Raw genomic sequence first — 27,941 nt, forward strand, 5'->3', positions numbered from 1 at the left:
TGTACACATGCACGCATACCAGGAGTCATGTTAATGCAGGATTCTGTGTTTTTCACTCAAAGGGAAAGATATATGTTGCTGTGTTTTTATAAACACAAATATAAAATGTTTCTTATTGTAAATTCTGTTTGGCTTCAGTCAGAGTTCACTCCCCATCGTAAATGTAGAAGCACTAATTTCATGCTTCAGTTGCACTTCTCCACAGAGATTAAATATATTAGCTCTCATCACGTGTAGGATACTAGCAAGTTAAAATGCAGGTAACTTCAACCAAAACATCAGGAAATGCAGCTGGCTAAATTGTTTCTATGATAAACATTAGAAATATGATGGCCATTAATCGTTTTTGCAACAAAAAAAACCTTTGCTTTTTCATCGTAAGTACATTTGTGTGGCTGCTAGCCAAATAGCTTTGCACTTCTGTTGTCATCTGATGAAAACGATTTTCTGACGAATGTGTTGCGCTTAATGTATTTTGTGTGAAGGAAAACTATAGACGCACACCCCTTATTACTCTATTTAAGCCAAAAAATTGTTTATAACAAAGGTTATTCTGTTGGTCTGTGTTTTGAAAGTGCACACATCCCTATATATACACAACATTTTGAAACATTGATAGAATTTTTGTCATGGTGTATGTTTAGGACCTCCGGGCAGTAGGGGTGCTTTGGGTGCTCTGATGACGTGTCTGCGTGCAGCACGTGCCCAGGGGGTGGTCCAGTCAGAGGAGGGGCTGTGGGGGGGACTTGTACCCCTCTTTCTGCTCCGTCAGGCTCTTGTTCACAAACACGACCAGGTGAGGAGAGAGCTGTGTGTGTATATTTATACATACATACATGCATACAGTTGAAGTCGGAAGTTTACATACACTTAGGTTGGAGTCATTAAAACTAGTTTTTCAACCACTCCACAAATTTCTTGTAAACAAACTATAGTTTTGGCAAGTCAATTAGGACATCTACTTTGCATGACACAAGTAATTTTTCCAACAATTGTTTAAAGTGGGTCAGAAGTTTGCATACACAAAGTTGACTGTGCCTTTAAACAGCTTGGAAAATTCAGTTCCTCTTTGCTTATCATGGGAAAATCAAAAGAAATCAGCCCAAGACTTCAGAAAAACCTCCAAGTCTGGTTCATCCTTGGGAGCAATATGCCTGAAGGTACCACATTCATCTGTACAAACAATAGTATGCAAGTATAAACACCATGGGACCATGCATCTATATCCACACTTAAACTAGTTATCGACATAACTTGAAAGGCTGCTCAGCAAGGAAGAAGCCACTGCTCCGAAACCACCATAAAAAAGCCAGACTACGGTTTGCAACTGCACATGGGGACACAGATCATACTTTTTGGAGAAATGTCCTCTGGTCGGATGAAACAAAATTAGAACTGTTTGGCCATAATGACCATCGTTACATTACGTGGTACCTTCAGGCACTGAGTTTGAAGGTCGTCCTTGAAATACATTAACAGGTACAGCTCCAATAGGCTAATTGACATCATTTGAGTCAATCAGAAGCTTCTAAAGCCATGACATCATTTTCTGGAATTTTCCAAGCTGTTTAAAGGCAGTCAACTTAGTCTATGTAAACTTCTGACTCACTAGAATTGCGATACAGGGAATTATAACAATTGTTGGAAAAACTACTTGTCATGCACAAAGTAGATGTCCTAACCCACTTGCCAAAACTATAGTTTAACAAGAAATTAGTAAATTGGTTCATACACTTAGTTTGGAGTCATTAAAACTTGTTTATGTAAACTTCTGACTTCAACTATATATACGTACATATACACTGTGTGTGTTAATAACGTCATTCTTTGTCTTCTCAGGTGCGAATGGACGCTCTTGGGTTATTGTGCGAGAGTCATCGTCGCACAGAGGTTCTGACCTCGCAGGAAATGGAGCTGCTTCATCACTTCCTGCCCTCCAGTCTAAACAGCCAATCACCAGGAGTCAGGCAGCTGACTGTCAGCCTGCTCAAAAAGGTCAGACACTACTTTTTAATCCATTATTGTGTTATACATTAATGGGCATTGCAGAGACCCAGATTGAGATTACGCATGCTCCTGGACGAAAGCACTTTCAATGAATTGCCTATTGAAAGTCCTTTTTAGTCTAGGTGTAGACTGACAATTAGATATCTATTGATTTGTGTGTGTAGCTGCTGTGCAGAGTGAAGGATAGTGGTCAGTCACTGCAGAGGAGGCTGGTCCAGGAGAGAGACCAGGGACAGAAGGTCCGAGACCAACACATCCTGGACACGTACAAGGTACACTATGATCACGGGTTGAGTTATATAGGGCTCAATGATCTGTACCATGTATCCTCAGTGGGGAAGACACTGATGGCAATGTTTGGGGAGATGGGAGGGAGAGTTTCAACCTAAAATGCTCTGTATACAACGTGTGTGAATGTGTGCTCAGGAGTTCCTGTGCTGGCTGTGTGAGAGCCTGTTCGGTGTGCTTCTCCCCGGGGCCTCCTTCTCCACCTGCCTGACAGCCCTCCACCTGCTGTGCCAGCTGGCCCACCTCTTCACCTTCAACACTGGTACTGTACACACACACTTTACATCATCTTCATCATCAATTACTTCTCCATCATTATCATTCTTATCACTGTAATCATACACCTCTCTCTGTCTGTCGCGCTCTCTGTCTGTCGCGCTCAGGGTCTGATGATGTGTTTGCTCTGGGAGAGGTGGTGACCCCTGCACAAGCGCAGAATGTCCTCTACTGCGTCGCCAGCAACTTCCTGGAGGTCAAGCAGCTGGCCTCCGCGTTGCTACGGCAACTCCCTCCGTCTGCCGTGGGGCTGCAGGTCAGTGAGACGAGCTTCGATGGTTCCGTAGACCTGCCCTTGGTCACTCTACGTGCAGAGTTGTGTACTCTATGCTATATCTCACTTTAGGTACACATAACACATACACCTTCACACTGCAGTGTGGTTAGTGGGACATTAACCTGTACCTCTAAACTCAAGTCTGGATTTAAACTTAGACGGTTTAATCAAGGAGTTGTCCGACTGGAGATCTTGAATGTGTGTGTCAGATTGAAGTTGTGGTGTACTTATGGCTGCTTTATCCATTACCCCCCCCCCATATAGGAGCCATGCAGGATGCAGACTCTGCTCCAGGCAGCTTTGGACCTCAGCACCAGCACCAAGCCTTTTGACAGTGTCACGGCTGCCCACCTCTTCAACCTGTTCCTTCGCCAGCCTGCCCTGCCCCAGGCCCTGTTGCTCTGTGCCCAGGAGCAGGGCCTCTCCTTCCAGCCTCCTGCTCTAACCCAGCCCCAGGCTTTTGAGGCCCTTACCCTGGAGACGAACACTCTGGCAGGTAATGCTGATATTGATTTGGTTTCTCTTAAAATCAAAGCACTTTACATTGTATGGGGTTGCATTGGAGTTATTTTAACTGCACCGGCTGTCATATTCCTCATCTCACAGATATTGCTCAGTGCTTGTGTAGCCAATGTGAAACGGCTAGCTAGTTAGCACTGGTGCGCGCCAGTGGCGTTTCAATCGGTGACGTCACTTGCTCTGAGACCTTGAAGTAGTGGTTCCCCTTGCTCTGCAAGGGCCGTGGCTTTTGTGGAGTGATGGGTAACGGTGCTTCGAGGGTGACTGTTGACGTGTGCAGAGCGTCCCTGGTTCGCGGCGAGGGGACGGGCGTAAAGTCTGTACTGTTACACTTGCAGTAATTGACATGACCATGCTATACTGTGGTGTGTTTTGTTTCAGTGGTGCAGTACTTGTTGCTGTGTCTGAAGGCTGAGGTGGTGAAGGCAGAGTCGTCTCTCCTGCTGGCGGCAGCCTCCTACCCTCTCTACGGCCGAGCCCACTGTATCACTGCTGCCTTACAGCAACTCAACACCGGGTGAGGACACACGCGTGCGCACACACACACACTCTTGTCTTAGTCAGTCTGTGTGTATTGTTTATCTTGTTTGTTGCCTTGCGTTTGTGTGTCCAGGTGTCTGACTCTGACAGGCCAGTGGAGGAATGTGATGTCAGAGCTCATCACAGTGTCCTATAGGATGTCTGACGTAGTGTCACCTGTCGTCCAGAGCTCCTCCCCCGAAGGCCTCATCCCCATGGATACCGACTCAGGTCAGCACCTCTGGTCTAGATTAGCGAGTGATGATGCCTCATAACTAGTGCCCAGAGTTGTTTTTTGGTAAAGGAAAAACACCTGACCCTGCACAAGGCAGATGGTGTATTAACAGTGTGTGTGTGCCTGTTCTCAGAAACGTCCGCTGGTCTGCAGAGGATCCTGCAGGAGATACAGCCTCGTGACACCAACGACTTTTTCACCACCGTCAGAGAACTGGACACCGAGCCGTCTGGACAGGAGAATGGACCTGCGGCCCCCACAGACAGACCACAGCATGACAGCACAGGTCAGCAATACACATTTCCACTCACTCACTGAACTAGGATATATCATGTCAACATGTTGTGCTGCTGCTGTGTCTTTTGTGTTCTATCAGACTCCTCAGACACAGCAGATGAGGGGTGAAACACCGACCCCGTCAGGACAGAACCGGTACTACAGTTTCACCACCCCTCACCTGCTGGGACAGTTGTTATGCACTATCAGTGGATACAACAGAGAAAATACATTACATTGTCATTACCCATTCCAGAAAGCTTTTGGGTGGGTCGTGTGCTGTGGTGTTCAGTGTATTTTCAGTGCTCATCTGCGTGTGTTGTAGGTGGTAGTGGTGAGGGCTACAGGGTGACCGCTCAGATGGTGTTGGTGTGCTGCTGGAGGAGTATGAAGGAGGTGTCCATGGTGCTGGGTCAAGTGTGTCAGAGCCTCCCCTTACAGACCTCCAGCAAACACTCTGACCAGGGGCTCATCACCGAGGAGCAGGTGAGACAGACACACACACTTAAACGTGAACTCAATGCCATCTCGTTTACCCGAATATGTAAAGACAGCCTGACACCCAGTGGATACACGCTTGAACAAAATACCAGTAGAACACACAATCCCAGTTAACTGAATGTTGTTGTTTATATCCAGACACATACACACTCCGCTTTTCCCAGCATGGATGTGGGCCTGGAGGTCGTGTTTGGGGATGGCAACGCATGTTTACTGTCGTGAAAATCTTCAATTAGCATCCGCCCTCATTAGCGGACCGCTTTCATTTTAGGACGACCTGCTGTTTAACGGCCACGATTGCCTCGTTTCCCAACTTTCCTCGCATTCTTTCCAAATCACTTCCATTACCGCCCGACCCGCTCCTGAATAGATAAACGCTAAAAACACTCCGGCCCCCCCCCCACCCCCTGTTCTCTCTGGCCACATAGCAAAACACCAACAGACAGCCTGCTCAGTGCTCAGACACCCCCTACCTCACTCCCTTACCTCAGGCCAGCACTGTCAAATAGGCTGTAGCGTTTATGTCCGCTTGATCTCATGTCTCTTTTTGGTCTCGTCTCCTTCTGTGCTGTGTGCACCTTCCCATTTACACCAGAGATCTGAATATAATGAAGAGATGCTCATGTCTACGTCCTAACAATGGGAGTCATCCCAAAGGCGGGAATGCAGGGGGCGAGCTTAGTTCCAAAACAAGCCCATAGAAACACATTGGGCTTATTTCGGACAGATCTTGGCGAGAGAAACTTCTCGCTTTGCTTCTTCCTCTCAGTTTACACACACACACCAAGTCCCTCCCCCTGCCACTCACGCCAACAAAGTTGAGAGGTCACTTCTTCCTCTCTGACTAGCTGTTTCAACTCGCTACTTGCATTTGAGGCTTGGTCCAACAGAGTCGGTCACATGGACCCTGAAACACATTGAGGCATTATTTTACTGTTATAGATGAGAGGATAAACTGTTTGTCTCAACTACTCAAATAGTGCGCAGCGCAGACACTACTAAAACAAGTTTTAATGAACATTGATTCTGGAAAATGAATGCTCAGGTTGACGTCTGCAGCATTGCGGTTCCATCTACCGCTAGCAGCATTTTAGCCAAATACTGTTATGCTAGCTGTCTAGTATGTTTTATAAATGTGCAGTAAGTATAAAACACATTTATATAAGGATTTGGCACCTCCACACTCTGAGAAAAAAATGTAGGCCACTTGATTTTGACATCTGAAGTGGACAGGTTAGCATGCTGTTCAAACAGTTGGTTCCCACATATGCTGAGCCCTTGTTGGCTGCTTTTCCTTAACTCTGTGGTCCAACTTATCCCAGACCATCTCAATTGGGTTGAGGTCGGGGATTGTGGAGGCCAGGTCATGTGATGCAGCACTCCACATTGAGTCATGCATAAGTACAGCCCTTAGCCGTGGTATATTGGCCATATACCACACCCCCTCGTGTCTTATTGCTTAAATATACAGTACCAGTCAAAAGTTTGGATACAACTACTCATTCAAGGTTTTTCTTTATTTTTACTGTTTTCTACATTGTAGAATAATAGTGAAGACATCAAAATGATGAAATAACACATATGGAATCATGTAGTAACCAAAAAAGAGTTAAACAAATCAAAATATATTTTAATATGAGATTCTTCAAAATAGCCACCCTTTCCCTTTGACTACTTTGCACACACTTCTCATTCTCTCAACCAGCTTCATGAGGTAGTCGCCTGGAATGCATTTCAATTAACAGGTGTGCCTTGTTAACAGTTCATTTGTGGACTTTTATTCTTAATGTGTTTGAGACAATCAGTTGTGTTGTGGGGGGTATACAGAAGATAGCCCTATTTGGTCAAATACCAAGTCCATATTATGGCAAGAACAGCTCAAATAAGCAAAGAGAAACGACAGTCCATCCATTACTTTAAGACATGAAGGTCAGTCGTTATCATTAGTAGGCTTTTTTTATAGTATCCTTGTATAACCACCCTCGAGCTGTAGGACTAAGAACCCGTCCTGTTTAGTCTTGATGTAGCAGCTTCAGCACGGACAGAGCATTAAACACTAGCTGTGCTGTGGTGCCTTTTTGTTGCAGTAGGGAGGAGAGGGAGACGACATGCGCCAGTCACACAGGCACTCGCTGTCAAGAACGGGACGACTCTTGGTGGACCAAGATATTTTTAGTCAAGGACAGCCGAGAGAGCGAATATTGCCAATAAGTTTGAAAAAATCTAGATTTTTAGGATCAATCCAGTTTTCTGTGTTTTGTAGAATGGGTCTTGTATGCACAGACAGAAAGAACCCTGTCTAACCTGCCACAGAGATTGGCACGCTCAGTCAATACTACTGTGTGTGTGTGATACATCTTTCTAACACGTGTAGTCAACCTCCCCTGGCCTACAGCAGCGCACTGTTTTGCGTTCCGGTTGCCATGGCGACGTGGCAGATGTTTCTGTGCCTGGTCGGCGCCATAGCAACTTAAACATTAGTCACAGTGGCTGGCCGATGGTGTTTAATCCTTCATATTCATGGGACTGCCTGGGCTTCAGATGGTAGACTGAGACGGTCTACAGAGCCAGGACCGTTTAAACCCTGGGGAGCATTCTGGGATACGTCTCCATCTTGGGAGGCCCCCGTACTCTATCGAGATGTGTTCTGTGAGACGGGAGTGGAATGGGACCCTGGTGGCGATGTGACTGCTCGTCTTTCTGTGTGCTTGGTACCGGTGTGAATCTGAGGTCCTCCGTGGTTTTACAGGTGTAGTGTTTGTTTGTCCTGGAATAGATGGACCGTTTGGTCTTCAGTGGAGACACAGCCAGCAATGTGGCCTCTCTGGACTGTGACACTTCCCCTCGTTCTCTCTTTTAGCATTTTACTATTGCTGATAACATCTGTTTATTGTGTGGCTCATGTTTCCCAGACACCTTTAAAAAAAAAAATAGAAACAGGAACAAGGGTCAGGAACAAGGGTAAGGGTCAGGAACAAGGTTAACGGTGGGTGGGAGTATGGATCATTGCTTTCCTGGAAGTGTTGTGGACAGAGTTGGTGGGATATTATCCACACTAAGACATAGTTTTAAAGCATTGCATATACTCCATCATGCACATTCATTGAAATGTTTTTTTTTTTTTTACCCAACCCAAGAATGACAAACCCAATACAAGAATGTGCCATCAACTCATCTGACCTCATTGCCCCAAACTGTGATCCTACACCCTGCTGTATAGCAGTGCATTACCAACGTAACCACTGCAGTACCAATCCAATGAGTGTCCCATCAGATCTACTCATTCACAACTCTGAGTCTAGAGTGCAACCTGAGGACAGAGCTGACCTCACTGCAGTAAAACTCTAGTGAAAGCCACTAAGGGAGGGCAGTGACCTAACCGCCGTGCGGTGCTGAGCTGGGCCCTCGCTGTGGCCGAGAGTGGGGCAGCTATTTAAGGTGCAAGGCGTTTTGTTGTAATCGTTAAATTTCCACTGGGGTTCCTGGTTGGTGGGGGGGACCTTAATTTAGATGGGACACTTCCTGTTTGCAACGCGCCCATTTCTCAGAAAAGCTAACCTTGTCTCCCAACGTCCTAATTACACAGGGCTGTATCAGTGACCCAAATAGCTGCTTTTCCTCCTGACGACTGGGCAGGCTGCCGGGCCTGGACTGGTGGTGGGTATGAGAGCCTTAAGGAGGGAAAACTGTTGCTGATGCGCTACTGTTGTTGATCTGATGCCATTGACTGGAGGGCCCGTGGGGATTATGCAACAGGCTAAGAGAACAGGGCAATCAAGGAAGTAAGACCATAGAAATACTCAACATTGACATTGGCTGTAATGCTACGTATATTGGTATTGAATCGTTCGGTACGGGGACCTCTGTTCTCACTGTGAAACCCGAATGAATCCATAACACTAGGCCTGTAGGCTCTGCCTACACTGCGTTGTATGCTATTGCCTCGTCAGTAAATCTGAGCTGAAAAAAAAACAACTTTGAAGGCTATTCCGTTAAAACAAGTACAGCCTATGCACACAATGTAATCAAAATTCTAATCTTAACTGGCGGATTTCAAACTGTCCTTGTGTGAGGCGCAGCCCGGGAACTTTGTAGGTGGCGGGGTTCGATTAAACCATCGTTTAAAGTTGGAAACATTTTGGCTTCACAGTTGATTACAACTCCGATTGACAGATTGTGGATAAAAAGTTAAAAGCATGTTTTCCACTGCTCAACGAGAATACCCTCTGCAGAGTGCCGTGGGGAGCTTGTTGTTGGCCTCCGTGTGTGGCAAAGCAAGTTAGAATAAAAATTCTGGAATAAAATGTTTTATGATAACTGTAGGCTACAACGAACAAGAACTAACAGTCATGCTGCTATTTAAAAATCTGAATAAAGGTATTGTTTAACTGTAGGAGAGGAAGAATGGGGATGCAGACTCAATTTGGCTAGCTAGCGTAGATAGCTATTTTAGCAAATTCGCTTCTCCAGGTTTGATGCAGTGAAGACGAGTGTACTACTTTATCATATTGGATGATAAATATCCAAGCTAGAAGTTCGTCTACAAGCGCAAGTCGGATTGGTTGCTGCCTGTCCCTCCCTTTTGGCTTCTGTTTCACTCGCTCACCGTACACATACCGCAAGGCAACCTCCCTCGTCCTGTATTGGCTATGGTTAATCGAACATCTTACAAATGGACTTTTCTGCTGCTTCCCTCAATCTTATTCGACCACATCTATACATGGAACTGGTCGTCCTCGAGTCCGTTCGGAACGGGTCTCTATATTGAAAAATGTGTGATTTGCACATTTTTCCGGGTTCAGAAAGCCCCGGGTCCATTTCAGAATGGGTCCACATTTTTTGAACCTTTTCTTTTTTTTTTGAGGCCCAACATGACAGTCCCTGTCACAACAAACAATGCCAGGAACATTGTGAATAATGTCAAACTGTTTTTGGGCCACAAATAGTATGCTTTTAAATTGGTCGTATTTGCCAAATAAACAATATTACAGTAACTGTTGGAATTTATATTTTCCGCTTTACCTTAACCTTAAACCGTGACTCCAAAACCGCAATATGTACCGAACCGTGGGTTTGGCGATCTGCTACACCACATACAATGTTGACCGCAGGACAACTTAAGTCAGGGTTCAGGGAAATTCCATAGGGGCTCTTGTGTAGATGACCAACACCAGGTCACAGAGCTTTCATCCCAGAGAAAGAGCAGAATTAGTACTATTCGTTCCATTAAACTAGGATGTAAAATATGTGTGAAACTTAGTGTATTACAGTTGATGTGGCATTTTAAAATGCACTTGAAAAACAAGTTGGCCTGGGATGTTGTTGGATTATTGTGTAGTGGGTCTGATTTTTATAAATGTGTGAAAATGAGAGAGGACTAGGGTCCTTATTTGGGGCAGTGCTAAAAGATGCCTGTCCACATCTCTGGCTTTAGAGGGGATAATCCCAACCAGGTTGTGTGATGAAACTCAAGAGGGTGTGTGGAATTCTAGAAGTACAACATTCTCATTCCCACAGAGCTGCCCCTAGGGCTGGTATGGTGATACTATTACCGCCACACTGGCGGTCACGAGTCATGACCGCAGTCAAATTCCACGTTGCCGTTGTGTCATTATAACTAGGCTTCTCCAAAACTGCGTTCTGATGCCGCGGATGGTCATTAGTAGCCTACCAGACTTGCAAAGGCCAGTCGCTAGTGGCCTGGTACTCGGCGTTCTTGTCCCCCTAATTGATCGGACATCAATGCAATCAAAAATCAAATCAAACACTTTGAGAGCCCTAGCATTTAGAGTTCGAACTGAATAGGATCGCCTGTTTTGCAGCGAGATCCAGCTCATCATGGCTGGTTGTTGAATAGATTGAAATAAGTGTTCCTATAAGCCCAAGCCCATGTTGCGCAACATTTCCATAGGCTTTGCAATTGCGTAAGAAAACAGTTTTGATGGCCTCTATTAAAAAGAGGAGGGTCCCACCCGTTTTCTACAGGCTTGCTATATTTATTTTTCAACTTAATATTAACCACATTGCTTCAGTAGCTTACCTGGCTGGCATGAAAATTGACCGTGGGAAAAGCGTCCTCCGTTCGCTATTCAAGTGCATGCAGATGCCAAGTCTTTTATACCACCTACCCCTGTTCTGACCGGTGCATGATCAAAACTAATTTCACACATCATTTAGTATATGTAAAGATGTGATTACATTGAGAATAGTCTGACGGGTGAGAATATTAGCACTTGTGAATGATGCCCAGCGCGTGCCTCTCTCACACCTCTGCAGCGTCGTTGCGTTTTGGTACACCAGAAGTACATTCATTTCCAATGGACCGCTGTGTCTGCGTTGCAGAGGCAGGCGCGTTGCGTTCTGTGTGGTCCATACGTTGGATTTATCGACCGTATGCTTCAAACTATGTATAGACGGCTTGGCAGCAGAAGGTGATTGTTGAACAATTGTTGCACACACATCCAGATGCTGCGTACTATTTTGCGCAATGACACTAGGTGTGACTGGAGGCGTAACATAAGAAGAAACCGCATGGATTTTTTGTTGTGTAGCCCACAGACGTATGACATAGCCAGATCAGGGCCTAACATAAAGACGACTCAGAATATGCAATTTTGTTCTTCTGAAATAGGAAACATTTTCTTCATATCATGTTTCTTTAGATTTGCCTAAAATAAAGAATGGATTTTTTTGTGATGGTGAAGGCCATATTAAATGGTTTCATTTGACTTCTTTTAAATGTAGGTTTCCAAACGACCACATCAGTGTAGGCTATGCGTGGACTCAGAAAGTGCTAAACGGATTTCTGCTAATTAAAGGTCAATTGCTGTGAGAACTGGCAGTTATTTGCGTGACAGTTACCGGCTGACAAAATTTTAATGACCACCACAGCTTAGCTGCACCCCCCCCAACCCCACCCCTCCGTCCCTCCCTGTGTCCTCTGTGCCACCCCAGGCTTGCATAGTGCCTGGGTCCAGCCTGTGGTAGAGACAGTGTAATGACAGGGCGAGGAGGCCTCAGCCTGCTCCACCCTGCTCTACCTCACCTGGTTTACCCCCACATGTTGACTAACTACACCAACACGTGTGGGCTGTGTTGATATGCTGTAATGTTATGACGGTTTAGTTAATTACATGACCACATGTCATTTTATGTTGTAGCTAATCACTGACTTATCTGTTTTAATGCTAGTGAAATGTCAATCAAGACTAACTTCTGTGTTTGTTTACCTAACCACTTTAAATCATCCAGAGGAATGAAGAAATGTGTTATGCTCCCATACGCCACACCCTCTTTCTCTCTTCTCATGCCTCTCTTCCCTTCTACTCTCGCTCTACCTCGCTGTCGCTCTATACCGCTCTCCTATCCCAGGTGGAGGGGGTGGGCCTGTACTTCCGTCAGCAGCTCCTCCAGTCTCGTCACCGAGGGGCCTTTGAGCTGGCCTACGTGGGCTTTGTACGTCTCACCGACATGCTGCGCAGGTGAGTTAGAGAGACAGATTGTGTGTTTGTGTACGCACACTCTATCTACATCAATACCAAAGCGCACACTTGGGAGGTGCAGCTGGGGAGGAATGTGCCCTCTTGTTGTGAAAAGGGCTGCTGTTTTTCCAGGGGCAATGGACCAAGCTGGCCAGATCAAACAATCCACTGTGTAGGATGGGCGGAGGACAAGACACACACACCACACACACCCCCTGCCATATCCTAGAGCCCAGTAGAACATACCAACCCAGAAACAAAACCGAGCTTCAAAAGCTGGGCAGTTAGGCACCCCATAACCAACAACCCCAAAACCCTATTCTGTGTATTTAATCCAGACTACTGTTTCCACCCTAGCACTCTGGCTCACAACACACACACACACACCCTTGTTCTGACACCAACCTACAAGAACATTCCCCTCATCAAATCACTCAGGTATTTAGATGTATTTATTCAGCATATGCGCTTCGCTTTTGAAAGGGCAAGATGTTCTCCAAAGCTTTTCAGGTTCAGGGCTTCACTCTATGGCAGAAAATCGAACCGATAAGAGATCTGGTCTGGGAGCAGTTTTTAAACGAATAGAATAGAGCTGGGACAAAAAATGTAAAATGACCGATACTGACATTGCCTTCCTCTTTCCGAAGCATCTGGCTTACTTACGTCTGTAATTTCCGGTGATTTAGCTACACAACGGTCCTGTAGATTGTTCTAAAACCATAGTTTGGTCAACAGTAATAGACTATACATTATATTGATTCCTGCCATGAAAGTATCTGCCTGTCCCCATTTTAATTTCGGCTGCTGACTCATTCTCTTGCTGCGGGTGATTCCCTGATCCACCTCTACGCAGACGTCACCATTCTGTATACATCTGGCCCTTCTTTGGACATTGTGTTAACTAACCTCCAAACAAGCTTCAGTGCCATACAACATTCCTTCCGTGGCCTCCAACTGCTCTTAAATGCAAGTAAAACTAAATGCATGCTTTTCAACCGATCGCTGCCCGCACCTGTCCGCACTACTAGCATCATCTGACTTAGAATATATGGACAACTACAAATACCTAGGTGTCTGGCTAGACTGTAAACTCTCATTCCAGACTCCCATTAAGCATCTCCAATCCACAATGGAATCTAGAATCGGCTTTCTATTTCGCAACAAAGCCTCCTTCACTCACGCCGCCAAACATACCCGCGTAAAACTGACTATCCTACCGATCCTCGACTTTGGCGATGTCATTTACAAAATAGCCTTCAACACTCTACTCAGACTGCATCCATTTTGCTATCACTGTGCCATCCGTTTTGTCACTATAGCCCCATACACCACCCACCACTGCGACCTGTATGCTCTCGTCTGTTGGCCCTCATGACATATTCGTCGCCAGACCCACTGGCTCCAGGTCATCTACAAGTCTTTGCTAGGTAAAGCTCCGCCTTATCTCAGCTCACTGGTCACCATAACAACACCCACCCGAAGCAAGCGCTCCAGCAGGTATTTCTCACTGGTCATCCCCAAAGCCAACACTTCCTTTGGCAGCCTTTCCTTCCAGCTCTGCTGCCAATGACTAGAACCAATTTGAAGTTGGAGACTTATCTCCCTCACTAACTTTAAACTTAACTGATCGCTGCAGCTGTACACAACCCATCTGTAAATAGCCCATCCAACTACCTCATCCCCATATTGTTTTGATTTACTTTTTGCACACCAGTATTTCTACTTGCACATCATCTGCACATCTATCACTCCAGTGTTAATTAGCTAAATTGTAATTACTTTGCTACTATGGCCTATTTATTGCCTTACCACCTCACGCCATTTGCACACACTGTATATAGACTTTTGTTCTGCTGTATTATTGACTGTATGTTTACTTATTCCATGTGTAACTCTGTTTGTCGCGCTGCTTTGCTTTATCTTGGCCAGGTCGCAGTTGTAAATGAGAACTTGTTCTCAACTGGCTTACGTGGTTAAATAAAGGTCAAATAAAAAATACAAATTCCCTCTCCTCACTGTGCGCACGGAGGAGGGAGAGATGCATTCTGAGAAGCGCAAGCATATTGCTTAAAAGATCGTTTACAAAGCAACTACTGCTCTAGTTACAGAAAAGAGTCACAGCTTTCTGTGAGTATGTCATGTGTTTCTCACCTCCTTAATGTTGAGTGCGTGGCTCCACTTTACAACCAGATTAGGCTGAAGTAAGTGTAGATTTGATGCGCCCGCAGAGCCGAGCGGAATGCGCCATTTGCTGCCTATCAAGTAGCCTCGACCAAGAGCTGATCAGTAAATGTAGATCAAACTTTCCAAACTGTCATGAACAAATATCACAAGTATCAGACACCTTAAGCTCCCGCCTACTATCCAATCAAATCCACTTTGACATGATTGCAACCCTAGTTAAGCACAATTGGATTAAAAAGTAAAACATCTGGCAATTAATTTCTAGCACTGTTTCCCTTGTATGTCTGTGTGGTTTGAGTTTGTCTATCATTTACTTTGTGTATGTAGGCTGTTAGTGATAATGGTAACTGTCTTCAGGGTAGACAGACTTTCCCCAAAACCTTCTCAATTTACAGGTAGCCTGTAAATTGACAAACTGCAAAGTACCTGGCAGAATAATATCATGTTTGTTTGTATAATTTAGGTGGGTTTTTGTTTGCAAGCTCTTGCAAAATGCAAAATTTTTAAAAGGGTTATTTTTCATTTTATTTTGCCCTCATGTTGTTATTTAAGCATTGACATGGGCTCAGAAATGAAATTGTTCCTCTGTAAATAATTGTCATTTTTAGAGTGAAAAACGAAAACATCCAAAACCAGGAAAAATACAACGGAGAAAACGGAATCTCGGGGAAAATACAGAGTGCCTATTTGAAAGCTATGGGAAAATGAATAAGTAGCTCAGGGCATGTTTCCTGATTTAAAAGTAGCTCTCACGCTAGAAAAGGTTGGCGAGCCCTGCTATAGGCCAGTATGCACAAATATATGTCGACGAGTCGAGCCTAAATGGTGGCATTCTGGGTCCTGTTTTGACAGGTCGAGCATCAAAATATCAATCATGCATTACCTGGATGTGTTGGATGAAATAGCTGACTTTTTGAATCGTAGGCCATTTGAATTGTCTAACTTGTCACTGGAAAAATGTGTCTAGAGCCCTGCCGCAAATATGAACTGTCCGTTAAACATGTTTTTTGTTGTGTTTTGTTATCATACAAAATAGTGACATTTATCGTGATATGACTTAATGTTAGGTCTGAAACTATTCTGGAACAGCAATACACTCTGTTGTCAGAGTTACATGACTAAAGAACCGCAACGTAGTCGCTGTTAGGATTTTAGTGAAACAATGTTTTTGTGTGAGTGCATTATACAGCTTAATGCCACATACAGGATATTTGCAAGATATTATGTGTTCGTGCGTGTGTTCTGTAAATGTTTTTGACATTGCCGTTCAGCCGTGGCTAATTAAGAGTCTCTAATGAGATTTTTTTGTTAGGAGTGGAAGCAGAACCCTGCAGCAGCTGCCTGGTCGCTGGCTCACGGAGGTCCTACAGGAGGTCAAGTCCAGCGACCCCTCTTCCAAACTGTGTGCCACGCGCCGCAGCGCAGGCATCCCATTCTACATCCAGGTGTGTGTTTATGTTTGGAAAGGAAATTCTTGGCATGCCTCTAAAGCATTCATGCCACTAAAGCAGTCATCCTTCTCTGTTTGTCTCTGTCTGTCATTATCACATATTAGAGGGGGGAGAGGGAAACTTTAGGGAGAGCGGTGGTCGGGGCGGAGAGAATGAGGGAGGACGTGGACTGCGGGAGAGGAAGGGAGAGAGATTGAAGATTAAGTAGGTACTGTGAGGTAGCAAGAGAAGAGAGCGATATTAGGGAGAGGGTAAAGAGAGGAGGCTGATCTCTGCACCTTGGCAGGCTTGTGCATTCCATTCCTGCGGTGAAATCCGAAAAGGGCTGGCCGGTGTGCTGCTGGCCTGGGACAGACGTCACAGGAACCAGCCCAGACTCTCTGCCCCCAGGCCAGAGACACAGCTGTCTCTCATCAGCACCCACAGCCGGCCACCACGCCATGTTTGTACAAAGGCTTGTGTTACTTAATGACTGTAGTGGCAGTGATCCCAATTCTGATCCTTTGCCTAATTTAAGGGCAAAAGAGCTGATCTATTGGTTAAAACCCCAATTAGTGCTACAAAAGTTCAGAATTGGGCTACCTGTGTAAACGTAGCCCAAGTGACTTATTTTCCTTGTCTCTTTTCCCTCTTCTGCACCAATGGCAACACAGTTTAGATCTGTCAGAGGGCTGCTATTCCATGAACCAGTTACTTCCTGATTAGTGCTGCTGCTGAAGGAAAGGATGCTTTTATAGTCCAGACTATTGGCATGCAGGCTGACGCACCATCTGTGGCCTGACTGACCTCATTGTGTCGGTCTTGTCTCCTGTCCAGGCCCTGTTGTCATCCGAGCCCAAGTCGTCCAGCTGCAGCCTGCTGAAGATGACCATGAGAGAGCTGACCGCCCTGGCCATGCCCTCTCCTGACAGAGCCACTGACCAGACCACTGTCCCTCAGGTACTAAACACTACTGCTTAACACAGTTTGTCACCTGAGGCAACAATTACTGGAGGGATCACGCGTTACAATGTGGTTGTAATTGAATTCGGCTCTACCTGAGCTTGTCGATTTTTGGAATCCTCCCTGGGTGACATTTTGAACCGTTTTGAGATTCTGAGCCTAGCACTGATTCAGTACAGTAACTATAGGCTAAGTGCCTGTACTGTATCCCAGGGGTTGTGGGTTTCGATTCCCCCTGGGGCCACCCACACGGAAAATGTATGCACGCATAACTAAGTCGCTTTGGATAAAGGCCTCTGCTAAATATCAAATTGCATAATATACATTGTAGTGTTTACATGTATGATTGCACGTACAGTATAGTGACGTCCCTGTTTGTCTCTCTAGGTTCATGCGCTCAACATCCTGAGGGCTCTGTACAGAGACACTCGTCTGGGGGAGAACATCATTCCCTTTGTCTCTGAGGGAGTGCAGGCTGCTGTCCTGGGCTTCACCTCCCCCGTCTGGGCTGTGAGTATCCCCCCCCCCCCCCCCCCCCCCGTTCTCTCCACTCTGAATCTGTCCTGCAAGACGATACCACCCACTCCTCTTCGTCATCCCTCGTCTGACTGTCCTGCAAGATGATAGTCTTCTGAATGTCATCTCTTCTTCCCCTTCTCTCTCCGTCTCAGGTGAGGAACTCCTCCACCCTGCTCTTCAGCACTCTGATCACAAGGATCTTTGGAGTGAAGAAAGGGAAGGACGAGCACTCCAAAGAGAACAGGTCTGGATCCCTACCGAGTCTCCTAGACAACAGTTCTGACTGCCGTAGTAAAGCAGCAGTATCCCACACCTGCTTGCTCACACTCAATCCTTCTCTATTGGACCTTCGCTAACATATTTTAGTGCAAATCTCCCGTTGGCATTTATGCACGGTTTATACACAAAAGCCAAAGGGTATTGTGAGTTATGATTATGACCTTTGATTTCTACCTGGCATGTTGTGCTCTGCTCTGGATTCTCTACCGTACCAGCAGGGGGCAGTGTGTCCACGCCAGGCAGGCCTCCCCTCGGCCCCAGGTCAAAAGTCCTCAGGCCTACTCAACTCTCTCGTTCTCTCTTTGCTTGAGTATGGCAGGAACATAGTTGAATGCTGCTATTCCCTGCAAGACTCTCACACTGTCTTCAGAGAGGATAGATGCTCTGCACTCCAACTCCCCTTCTGCTTTCCTTCTCTTTTACCCCCGTTCTGCTCTTTCACACTCATGCTTTTTCTCAGTGTGATATCCAGGACTCTTGGCTCTGGAATGATTTTGACATTTTGTTTCAATCAAGTCTAGTGCATGTAGGCTACATTGTACACCCATCTACAGATGGACACGCACGATCAGTGGCACACAATCACACAAAACAGACATGCTCTCTCTCTCCCCCCAGCATTACACCTCCACCAGTTGACAGCAAAGCTCCTGTTGTCTAGCACCGACCTCCCGCACCCCTACGCGCTCTCCAGTCATTGCTCCACTGGCCTTCACTTCTGACCTGTGTGTGTTTGTTACTGTGTGGGGGAGGGTAGTCTTTGACAGGACCCCTTGCAGCGCTCACTCTGTTCACCCTCCACCCTACTCGACTGTCATCAATCCCCACTCACTCCAGATGTGACCTCTGTCCATACACACAATGCAGTGCTTAGACAGTGGGGGGGCGCTCGCTCGACTCTGTCCTGTGAAGGGCGAGATTAGCCGCTGAGGACAGCTCCGAGCGAGTGCCTCGTCAGAACACTGCATTGTGGATATGGACAGAGGTCACATTTTGAGTGAGTGGAGATTGGAGAGGGAGAGGGGGGAAGAGAGAGAGAGCAAAAGGGTAGGTAGAGACTTGCTGAGGCTTAGAGGAAAGGGTTTGATTGCTTGTTTACAGTGATAGTCTTACAGTCCTGGGTTAAAAGCCCGTTCCTGTTTAGATGCTGTGTGTGTGATAGGGTTATTTTGAGCTCTTATCCACAGTGACAGGTACCCATGGGGGCAGAGGAGTTGATCTGAAGACATTTTTTTCCTTCTCATGGTGAAGTCCAATCAAGGTCGTTTTAGCCCGTCCAACCGCACAGTCTGTTTTCATTTAGTTTAATTTGCTTGTGTGGCCAGAAGCCTTCTGATCCCTCCGGGCCAAGTCAATTGTTTTTGGAGGTTTTTTTATTTACTTTCTCGCTGTATGTTAGTCTGTCTCATGTTGTTGCTGTGTGCACGCATATGTGTGGGAGCGAGAAAGACGTGTGTGTGTGTGTGTGTCTCTGTGTGTGTGTGCTGTGTCTATACTACTCTTGTGTTCTGGGTCTGGCTCGTGTTATTACTGTGATTATTTGGCTGTGTGTTCTGGCTACAGTCGATGCGTTGTGACAGGCTGTCCACTCCAATGGCTGGCTGGTTGCTGGTCTGTTTGGTCAGACTGCTGTGTGCGTTTTGCCTGTGTGTGTTGGGTTGGCTCCCATGGCTCCAGTGGAGGTGAAGTGTATCAGACCCGTCAGGCCAGCTGACCACTGGCCTGTGTGTGTGTGTTGGGTTGGCTCCCATGGCTCCAGTGGAGGTGAAGTGTATCAGACCCGTCAGGCCAGCTGACCACTGGCCTGTGTGTGTGTTGGGTTGGCTCCCATGGCTCCAGTGGAGGTGAAGTGTATCAGACCCGTCAGGCCAGCTGACCACTGGCCTGTGTGTGTGTTGGGTTGGCTCCCATGGCTCCAGTGGAGGTGAAGTGTATCAGACCCGTCAGGCCAGCTGACCACTGGCCTGTGTGTGTGTTGGGTTGGCTCCCATGGCTCCAGTGGAGGTGAAGTGTATCAGACCCGTCAGGCCAGCTGACCACTGGCCTGTGTGTGTGTGTTGGGTTGGCTCCAGTGGAGGTGAAGTGCATCAGACCAGCTGACCACTGGCCTGTGTGTGTGTGTTGGGTTGGCTCCAGTGGAGGTGAAGTGCATCAGACCAGCTGACCACTGGCCTGTGTGTGTGTGTGTTGGGTTGGCTCCAGTGGAGGTGAAGTGTATCAGACCCGTCAGGCCAGCTGACCACTGGCCTGTGTGTGTGTGTTGGGTTGGCTCCAGTGGAGGTGAAGTGTATCAGACCCGTCAGGCCAGCTGACCACTGGCCTGTCTGTGTGTGTTGGGTTGGCTCCAGTGGAGGTGAAGTGTATCAGACCAGCTGACCACTGGCCTGTGTGTGTGTGTGTGTTAGATTTATTTGTACGACGTTTGAATTTGAAGGTGATTGTTGAAATGTATAATATGGTTATTTTGTTTTTTTTCTTATATCCGTTCCACGTCTGGATTTTATTTGGATAACACTCCTCAAAGTTCATAAAGACTTTTGCTCTGCAAACCAAGCCAACAGCTACAGTATATCCATGTTCTCAGTCTTCACCCTTTCGCTCTCCTGCTTTTGTTAAGTCATCATTGTTATTTTGTGAGGCCTGCTGGCCCCGGCAGGCAGATGAGATGGAGCTTGTCCTCCGACACCTTCACCCCCACTGACCTGGCTAATCTGCCCAGACATGACCTTTAACCTCTGACCCCATGGAAGGGTCGAGTGGAGGAGTGAGACGTCCCACTAAGAGCGCCTCATTATGGAGGGAGAGAGGGAGGAGAGGAGAGGCCTGTCTGTCTACTGTTAGTCCTCTGCCATCTCTAAGGCCCTCTTCTTCGAATACTTAGAAGTGCAAGTCAATCTTGTAGGTAGCTGGGTTTTTATCTCCCTGTGAGATAGCTGACATCTTAGAAAAGCCTCAAGGCTTACAGAAGGAAGACGAGTCGTACCATTGCAAGGGGTTAGTGTGTGCATTCGCGCAGCTGCGTGTGCTTGTGCATGTGTCTAGAGGTCAAAGGTGATTTACGCGAATAGGTCAGAGGCCTGCAATCGACCGGTTTTGTAGGCATGTCCTCGTCTGCTCTACCGGTTTATGTGTTCATGCCATTCAGCCTGGCAGGAAGACTACGTTAACCCTAAGTGAAAGAATACAGGTCTTTGTGCAACATGTAATTTCTACCCCGTTGGCCCACCTCAGTCGCAATACGGTGGAGCGTTTTCAGTGTTGCACGTTGACGCTGCCGCCACATGCGGGCCCCACCGACACAACAGACACACCTCGTTACCTCGACGGTGCCCCGGCTCTCACTCGGACCAGGCCTGGTGGGGAGGGAGGGAGGGAGGGAGGAAAGGAGAGAGGGGTGTATCCCTTTTGGGGGGGGGGGGGGGGGAGTATTTGTTGCAGTTTTGGCTGAAGTTTGTGAGCTCTGCTCTTTACGTTGTTGGGTTACGCTGTTTGGCATTGCAGGCTAACTTAACTGTTCCGTCCCCTTTCGTTTCAGGGCACTTGATTTAGACGTTAGGCTTTTACAAAAAAATATTGGCTTGACGTAAATGGTGGCATTTAGCTTTTGGAGATTACACTGCCAAAGTTCAATGTTGTCAGTTTATGCATAGAATGCCGTTCACACGCAGGCACGCACACTTTTCCCCCTCACACACACACACACACACACACACACACTACCCCCCCTCCAAACACGCACATAAAGTGACCAAGTCAGACTAGTGTCCACAGTACATTTATTTCCAGACACGCTGCCTGTCTTGGGGATAAACAAACGATGCAGGCTGAAATGAAGTGTGTTTCCCTCTGGGTCTGGGGTGGTTGCTAGTTGGCATGAGCCTCCTGAGAAGCCGACCCTGCTGGCCGGCTCCTAATTAGCTTTTTATTGGCTTGTAATGCTTTGAAATGGAAGGAAGTGGTTTAGAAGCCAGACAGCGCTGGAGAGGTTGTTTTCTTTCTCTATACAAGTGTGTTTCTCTCTCTCTCTCTCCTTTGCTTTTCTCTGCACAGGGAACTTATGTAATTATCAAATGGTTTACAGAGCTGGGTAGGGTGCACCCACTGCTGATGGAACACAACTGTTCAAATAAGACAGATGTATTTAGTATGTGGCTGAAGATGTTCTACTGTACACAGATACATCAGTTGAAATACTACTGTACAACTTCTCTCCTCCTCATCCCTCTTTCCTTCTCCCTAGGATGACGGGCCGGGAGTTCTTCACTCGTTTCCCGGCGCTCTATCCCTTCCTCCTGAGCCAGCTGGAGGAGGCTGCAGCGTCGGTGGACAGGTGAGAGTTAAGGTTCATGTCTGATTCACACTACAAAGCCATGCCGAGAGGACAAGCTGAGCTGTGCTGGCCTGGTTCCACATCCACCAGAAAGTTACTTGAATTTGATGGAAAATAAAATCCAATATACAAGCCACCACAGTATACTGTGAGCTCCACATTATTTACCATTTTATTTCTGATAGACAGTAAATAATCTGAATCACAACCAAAACAAATAGAAAAGGCATCCAACAAATGTGTAGAGTCACAAGCTTGATGTAGTCATTGCGTGTTAGGAATATGGGACCAAATACTGAACTTTTACTACTTTTTATACACATAAATTATTGGTGTAAATTGGTGTAGTGTGCTGCAAATTCTAAGCAGTTCACCCGATATGGATGAAAATACCCTCAAATTAAAGCTGACATCCCCCCCCACCATTGGACAGCACAGCAGCCTTGTCTTCTCCTCCTCCTCTTCTCACCCTCCTCTGGTTTCTGTGGGACCCTAAATGAAACCCTTGCTTCATTAGGCCCGTGAAGCTCGTTAAGGCTATTGGCCGGGCTGATGGACAGTTTCCTGGGAGAGATGGAGCGATTCGGAGGAGGAATGGGCAGACTCCTCCACTCTCTGGAAGATTCTTGGCCTTCTTATCTCTACCAGTTAGCTTCCCCCTAAAAGCTTTTGGACTGTGAACAGGCTCTCCAGTCAATGTTATCTTAATATGGATCAAATGAATTGGATGCTTTTTCAGACTCTCTTCCTCCCTCCCTCTATATTGTTCTCTCTCTTGTTCTATCACTCTCACCTTTCACTCCCAGTCCCTCCATTGCCTCTCGTAGAAGTCATTAAGTTTCCCACGAAACTAAACCCTCGGCCCCCTCAACCTCCAAATAGAAAGACCGGGACTGTAAACTTCTCTCAGATGTGTACCGTCTGTTTAGGTCATATAATACAGTCGGTGATGGAGCAGAGCTGGGTCGTCTGCTCTGTGGAGCCCGTACAGGGCGCGGTGCAGTGCTTCACAGTAAGAGGCGTGACAAACCAGAACTTCCCAGGCCCAACTCCATCCAGACCCATCTCCCCTCTTCTCTTCTGTTAACCTGCCCGCTTGTCAGTCCTACTCTGACATCAGGCTAATTTGCGAGGCTCGTGAACTCTTTTACCCTACCCCTACCCTCACTTTCTCTTTCCTCTCATTTCCTGTTACCCATTTTTTCTTTATCCCCCCCTCCCCTTACCTTTCATCTCCATCACTCCCCCTCTCTCTCTGTCCCTCACAATCCCTCCATCTCTTGTAGTGTTGTCATGACACCAGAATTTTGACTTCGATGCCAGGTTTATTATCATAATACTCGATGCCACGACGATGCTGAAACGATAGCAAAAAGAGACCACGGCATAAAGAAAGAGGCCACTTTAGCCAAAGTCACAGAATGGCACTTGATCCAGACAGAAACTCTGCTGCTGCTCTGTTCAATTACATTTGAATTGTCTTGTCAACATTTTTCAGACAGCTGTATATGCATTAATGAATCAATTATACATTTATACAATCAATGTGGTTTTTACCAATCTAACTACACAACAAAAATGGTAATGGTAAATCTCTGTTGATAGATTGACTTTGTTTTTGTCTGATTTTCGTGAGGCTACAGATGACAAACAATCTGAAAGCCTGAAGCCAGCAGTATCTTCTTGTGTTGTAAAGTTCTCTAGCCTCCATGGCCATGTATGTTTTGAGCACAGTAATTAACAGTTTCAACGTTTCCTAGCGATGTGCCGTGTCAAGTTATTCAAGTGTTAACTTTGTCTGGCATGAGTAGGGAACTAACCTGATGCAGCCTAGAATCCCAGTGGAGGCTAGCAATGAGTAAGTGGAGCCGGTACGGTGCGGGCCACAGTAAGGGTGTCGGCAGCGCGGGTTGACAGGCTTGCTCTGAGACAAATTAGTACCGAAATGTAAAAACAATTACTAAACCACTCTTTCTCTATATTCAATTCAAATGGCATTATTGGGAAGCATTTGTTTGCAATGCCAAAGCAAGTGAAAATAGATCAACAAAAGTCAAATGAAGTGTAAACATTACACTCACAAAAGTTCCAAAGGAATAGTCATTTCAAATGTCATATGTCTTTCTACAGTGTTGCAACGATGTGCAAGTAGTTAAAGGGAACATAAATCAACATAAAATATGGGTTGTATTTACAATGGTGTTTGTTCTTCACTGGTTGCCCTTTTCTTGTGGCATCAGGTCTCTCTCTTTCTCCCTCCGTCTCCAGCAGAGCTTCATATGTTAACAATTCCTCTCTGGTGCTACATGACATCACTCGTGGCCGTGCCTGACTGAAATCGGATGCTAAACACATTACGCAGGGCCGTAATTAGTGGACTGTAACATTTCCTAATGCTTGGCCAGGCCTTCCCAGAGGAGCCGGTGGGGGGGAGGGGGTTGTATTGTTGAATGGAATAATGAAAAGCATAAGGCCCAGCTGGCAGTGGGGTGGAAGGGGTTCTGGTTTGGGACCTTCTATGGCCTTTGCTTTCTTTCATCCACTTCTCTCTCTAGGTGTTTCAGATTGACATTATTGCCAACCATGAAATAGTTACCACTGGCTCACAGGGACGGTTTTTATTCGGAGTTGGGGAGAGCGTAGGGAGATATAGGATTAGAGTGGAAGAGATACAGGGGCTAGTAGGAGAGATGGATTGAAATGGGAAGAAACTACAATAGAGGTGTGTAAAGGTTGTCTGAACACAATAGCATGCTTGCACAATGAGCCCGTCACCCCAGATGGGTCATTGATAAGTTAAAGCATTACAATGAAGCTCACCGACTCCCACCTTCTGCCCCCCCTTATTCTAGGGGATCCTTTCCTTGTTTTTCCTTGCGCTCTCTTTTTTTTTAAATGACCCCACCCCGTCCATTTTCTTGCATGAAGGTGAAGTCGAATGTTTAATCTAGGCAAGCCAAAACCAAACCTCGCGTCTGGATACTGGATTTGCTTCTGGGACAGGAGGACGTTACTTTGGGACTAATGCGAGTGACGACAAAAAAACGAGAACAAAAAAAAGCCCTTCCAACTGTGGGGGCACCTCTGTGACATCTTAAAAACCAGTTCAAAACCAGCACACCGGAATCATCTTTGTGATGATCACAAAGACATAACATTTTTATGTTTCAGTCACGAGAGACCAAATGCTGTTAAATCCGTGTACCCCAAGTATTACAGATGGCGGATAATAACTGAAACTCTCTGTTCGTCTGTTCCAGTGACAGGGGTCAGGTGATTCTGCACCCCAGCCTGTTCCTGTTGCTGCTGGTGTTGGGGCGTCTCTTCCCCTCGCCCATGGACGGGTCTTCTTCCCCCCTGGGCCTAGCCCCCTTCATGCCTTTCATCATCAGGTAAGGACACACACACACAGCTATTGGATGTTAGAACTCACATGAGGTACTGTCATTCACTGTCCTCCCACTGTGATTAGCTAAAGTCATACTCTTTTGGAACACACATGGGCCACTGTGTTTCGTTGATACTGTACACAATAAGGTATGTCACCCAGTATGTTTTAGATGTCTTATCTACATCTAACCAACCATAGCTGTCCCCAACCCTAACGGTGCCAAGAATAGACCTAATTTCTGGTCTATAAAGTGTTTATGATGGTGTTTAGCCGGGTGTGGAGGCTGCGTGCGTATGTGTGCGCGTGCCAAAGGATGCATGTGTGAGGGTACTCGTGTACTCGCCACGTCTCATGGCGTTCCCAGATTCCCACTCTCTTATCGCTGCTGCTCTGACCATGTGGGGGGGGGGGTCCGGGCAGACTCATGGGAAACTGCAGATCGGCTCGCACATTCTTCTCATTTCTTTGAGCTGGAAGAAAAGGGGTAAAAATATTATTGGAACATGTTCCCCCGCAGCACCTGCAAACCGCCCAGGAGCCGGAGGCCACGCCCATCCATATCACAGTCGTATGAAGTATTTTTCCGCCAATATAGTACTCAGCAAAATCTGTACTAGTATGAAAATACAAGTGCAAGTCGATTTTTTTTTTACAGGCTGGGGGACAGATGTCTTATTTAAGATGCTCTTTTGAAGAGGTACTCCCTTAGACCAGTGTAACCCCAAAAGTACTCTTCAACTTCTCCTTCAGCCCTGAATGAGTTGAATGAGGTATGTTTGTCCCAGGCTCTAACAGAAATGTGTGCTGTTGGGGCTACTCCAGGACTGGAGCTGGGAAACACTGCCGTAGACCATAAGTAGGCAGGGAGGACGAGGAGAGGAGGGCTGTGTGTTCGGTGCCTGGGACAGAGGGAGGACAGGGTCAGGGAGGACAGGGCCTTGAGGTTGGAATGCTCTGTGACCGGCCAGATAACGTTCAGCGGAGGAGCTGACGCACACATACACACTCCCAAGTGCACACAGTTCCACTGTAATAACCACTGAATGAGAAAAAGCTGTCTGAAGACATAATGACACCCTCTAAGATGTTATGCAACAGGACACTGACCAAGCTGCTTTACTCTGTGAGTAGGGTCTCACTTTGTTGTGTTCTAGTATGTTTTATGGTGTTTGTCCTGAAAGATTTAAACCCCTATTTATTTCCCCCCTCGACGTAATGTATGCTTTGTGCTCAGTCACCTCTCTGGCTCAACTCCCTATGTTGCCTGATGGATAGAGGATTGCTGGTCTGGTACAGTGGGGGTTAACCGCTCCAAGGCCAGAGTGCTGGCTGGCTGGTTCTTGTCAGTGGAGGTATGCAGTGCACATCCCCCTCAAATGAAACCCACATGTTGAGGATGTTAAATATAGCAGGGCCCTGGCTGCTCTGGTTCAGGCCTTGTCTCTCTCTCTCTGTCCCCCAGGCGCGTGTAGATGTGTCTGGGAGGGTGATAACGATCTGCCACCTCCTCCCCTACCTCCAGGACTTATCTCCACTCTTATCCCAGCAGTCTTAATCCACCTTTCCATCCCGATCTCCCGCCATCCGTCTCATCCCCAGCTCCCTTCCTCTGATTTGCCTCTCTCTGACCGATCTCACCATCTCTTGCGTTCCTCTATCGGCTCAGCCTTGTCCTCGTCAGTAAGGGTGATTGGGTCGCAATATTTCCCCTGTCCCTCCCTACCCGTGACTCCCTCCATCTGTGGAAGATGAACAGACTGTTTTCGTTCTCTCTCCCTCTCTTTGTGCCCCTGGCTGACTGGCACTGCTTCTGACTAACCTGATACCGTTTATCGTTTTTCCACTATCCAGACCAAGCGTCTCTGACTCTGCATGTCCTTCCTCCCTCCCTCTGTTCCTCCCTCTCTCTTTCTCGCTGTGGTCTCCTCTGCCGATCTCATTTCACTGTAACAGTCAGTATCCATTCCTCCCTAACGGGCTCCATTAAGGCTCAGAGTGGAGCTAGTTTAGTGTTAACAGAGACAGTCACTAGGGAGGAAATGAGCCCCAGATGCCCCCACTGGCCCTCCCCTCTGGGCTGGTGTTTAGAGCAGATCTCCGTCCCCCCGTCCCCAGTCTTAGTCCTGACCCCCTGGAGACGGCTTCGGACGGCCCTGTTTCTAAAATTACACCCCTCCAAACGGTCATTTCCTCTACAAAGAGTTTTAATGGGACAAATTAGCACTGATCGTTAACATATGGGGCTGGGGGGGTTGATGAGGTAGGGGGCAGGCAGAGGGGTTGTTCATTAGGGTGTGTGTGTGTGTGTGTGTGTGTGTGTGTGTGTGAGAGAGACAGTTCAGAGCAGAGGAATTATAACTGTTGTATCTGTTTGACACAGGGCCTCTTGTTTCGGTCTGTGAGTTATGACACAGCAGGTGGAGGGCCATTTGTTGACAGTGTATGTGTGTGTGATTCTAGTGTATG

The 27,941-nt window shown here is 46.7% G+C and overlaps 1 protein-coding gene across 3 annotated transcripts in view; it reads left to right on the forward strand.

The window, feature by feature from the left end:
• The window catches only part of thada (THADA armadillo repeat containing), a 106,652-nt gene that overhangs the window by 7,404 nt on the left and 71,307 nt on the right, over window positions 1-27,941 (forward strand). For all 3 annotated transcript variants that reach the window (XM_020481562.2, XM_020481563.2, XM_020481564.2), the window contains exons 12-28: window positions 645-796; window positions 1,840-1,995; window positions 2,172-2,279; window positions 2,434-2,557; window positions 2,679-2,827; window positions 3,113-3,344; window positions 3,749-3,884; window positions 3,981-4,117; window positions 4,255-4,407; window positions 4,723-4,883; window positions 12,270-12,379; window positions 15,876-16,008; window positions 16,831-16,953; window positions 17,344-17,466; window positions 17,628-17,719; window positions 21,995-22,084; window positions 25,345-25,476. In XM_020481562.2, coding sequence (XP_020337151.1) covers window positions 645-796; window positions 1,840-1,995; window positions 2,172-2,279; window positions 2,434-2,557; window positions 2,679-2,827; window positions 3,113-3,344; window positions 3,749-3,884; window positions 3,981-4,117; window positions 4,255-4,407; window positions 4,723-4,883; window positions 12,270-12,379; window positions 15,876-16,008; window positions 16,831-16,953; window positions 17,344-17,466; window positions 17,628-17,719; window positions 21,995-22,084; window positions 25,345-25,476 — 2,311 coding nt within the window. The remainder of the gene's footprint in view (window positions 1-644; window positions 797-1,839; window positions 1,996-2,171; window positions 2,280-2,433; window positions 2,558-2,678; window positions 2,828-3,112; window positions 3,345-3,748; window positions 3,885-3,980; window positions 4,118-4,254; window positions 4,408-4,722; window positions 4,884-12,269; window positions 12,380-15,875; window positions 16,009-16,830; window positions 16,954-17,343; window positions 17,467-17,627; window positions 17,720-21,994; window positions 22,085-25,344; window positions 25,477-27,941) is intronic.

The sequence above is a fragment of the Oncorhynchus kisutch genome, linkage group LG4, assembly GCF_002021735.2.
Source record: "Oncorhynchus kisutch isolate 150728-3 linkage group LG4, Okis_V2, whole genome shotgun sequence".
Classification (NCBI taxonomy): Eukaryota; Metazoa; Chordata; class Actinopteri; order Salmoniformes; family Salmonidae; genus Oncorhynchus; species Oncorhynchus kisutch.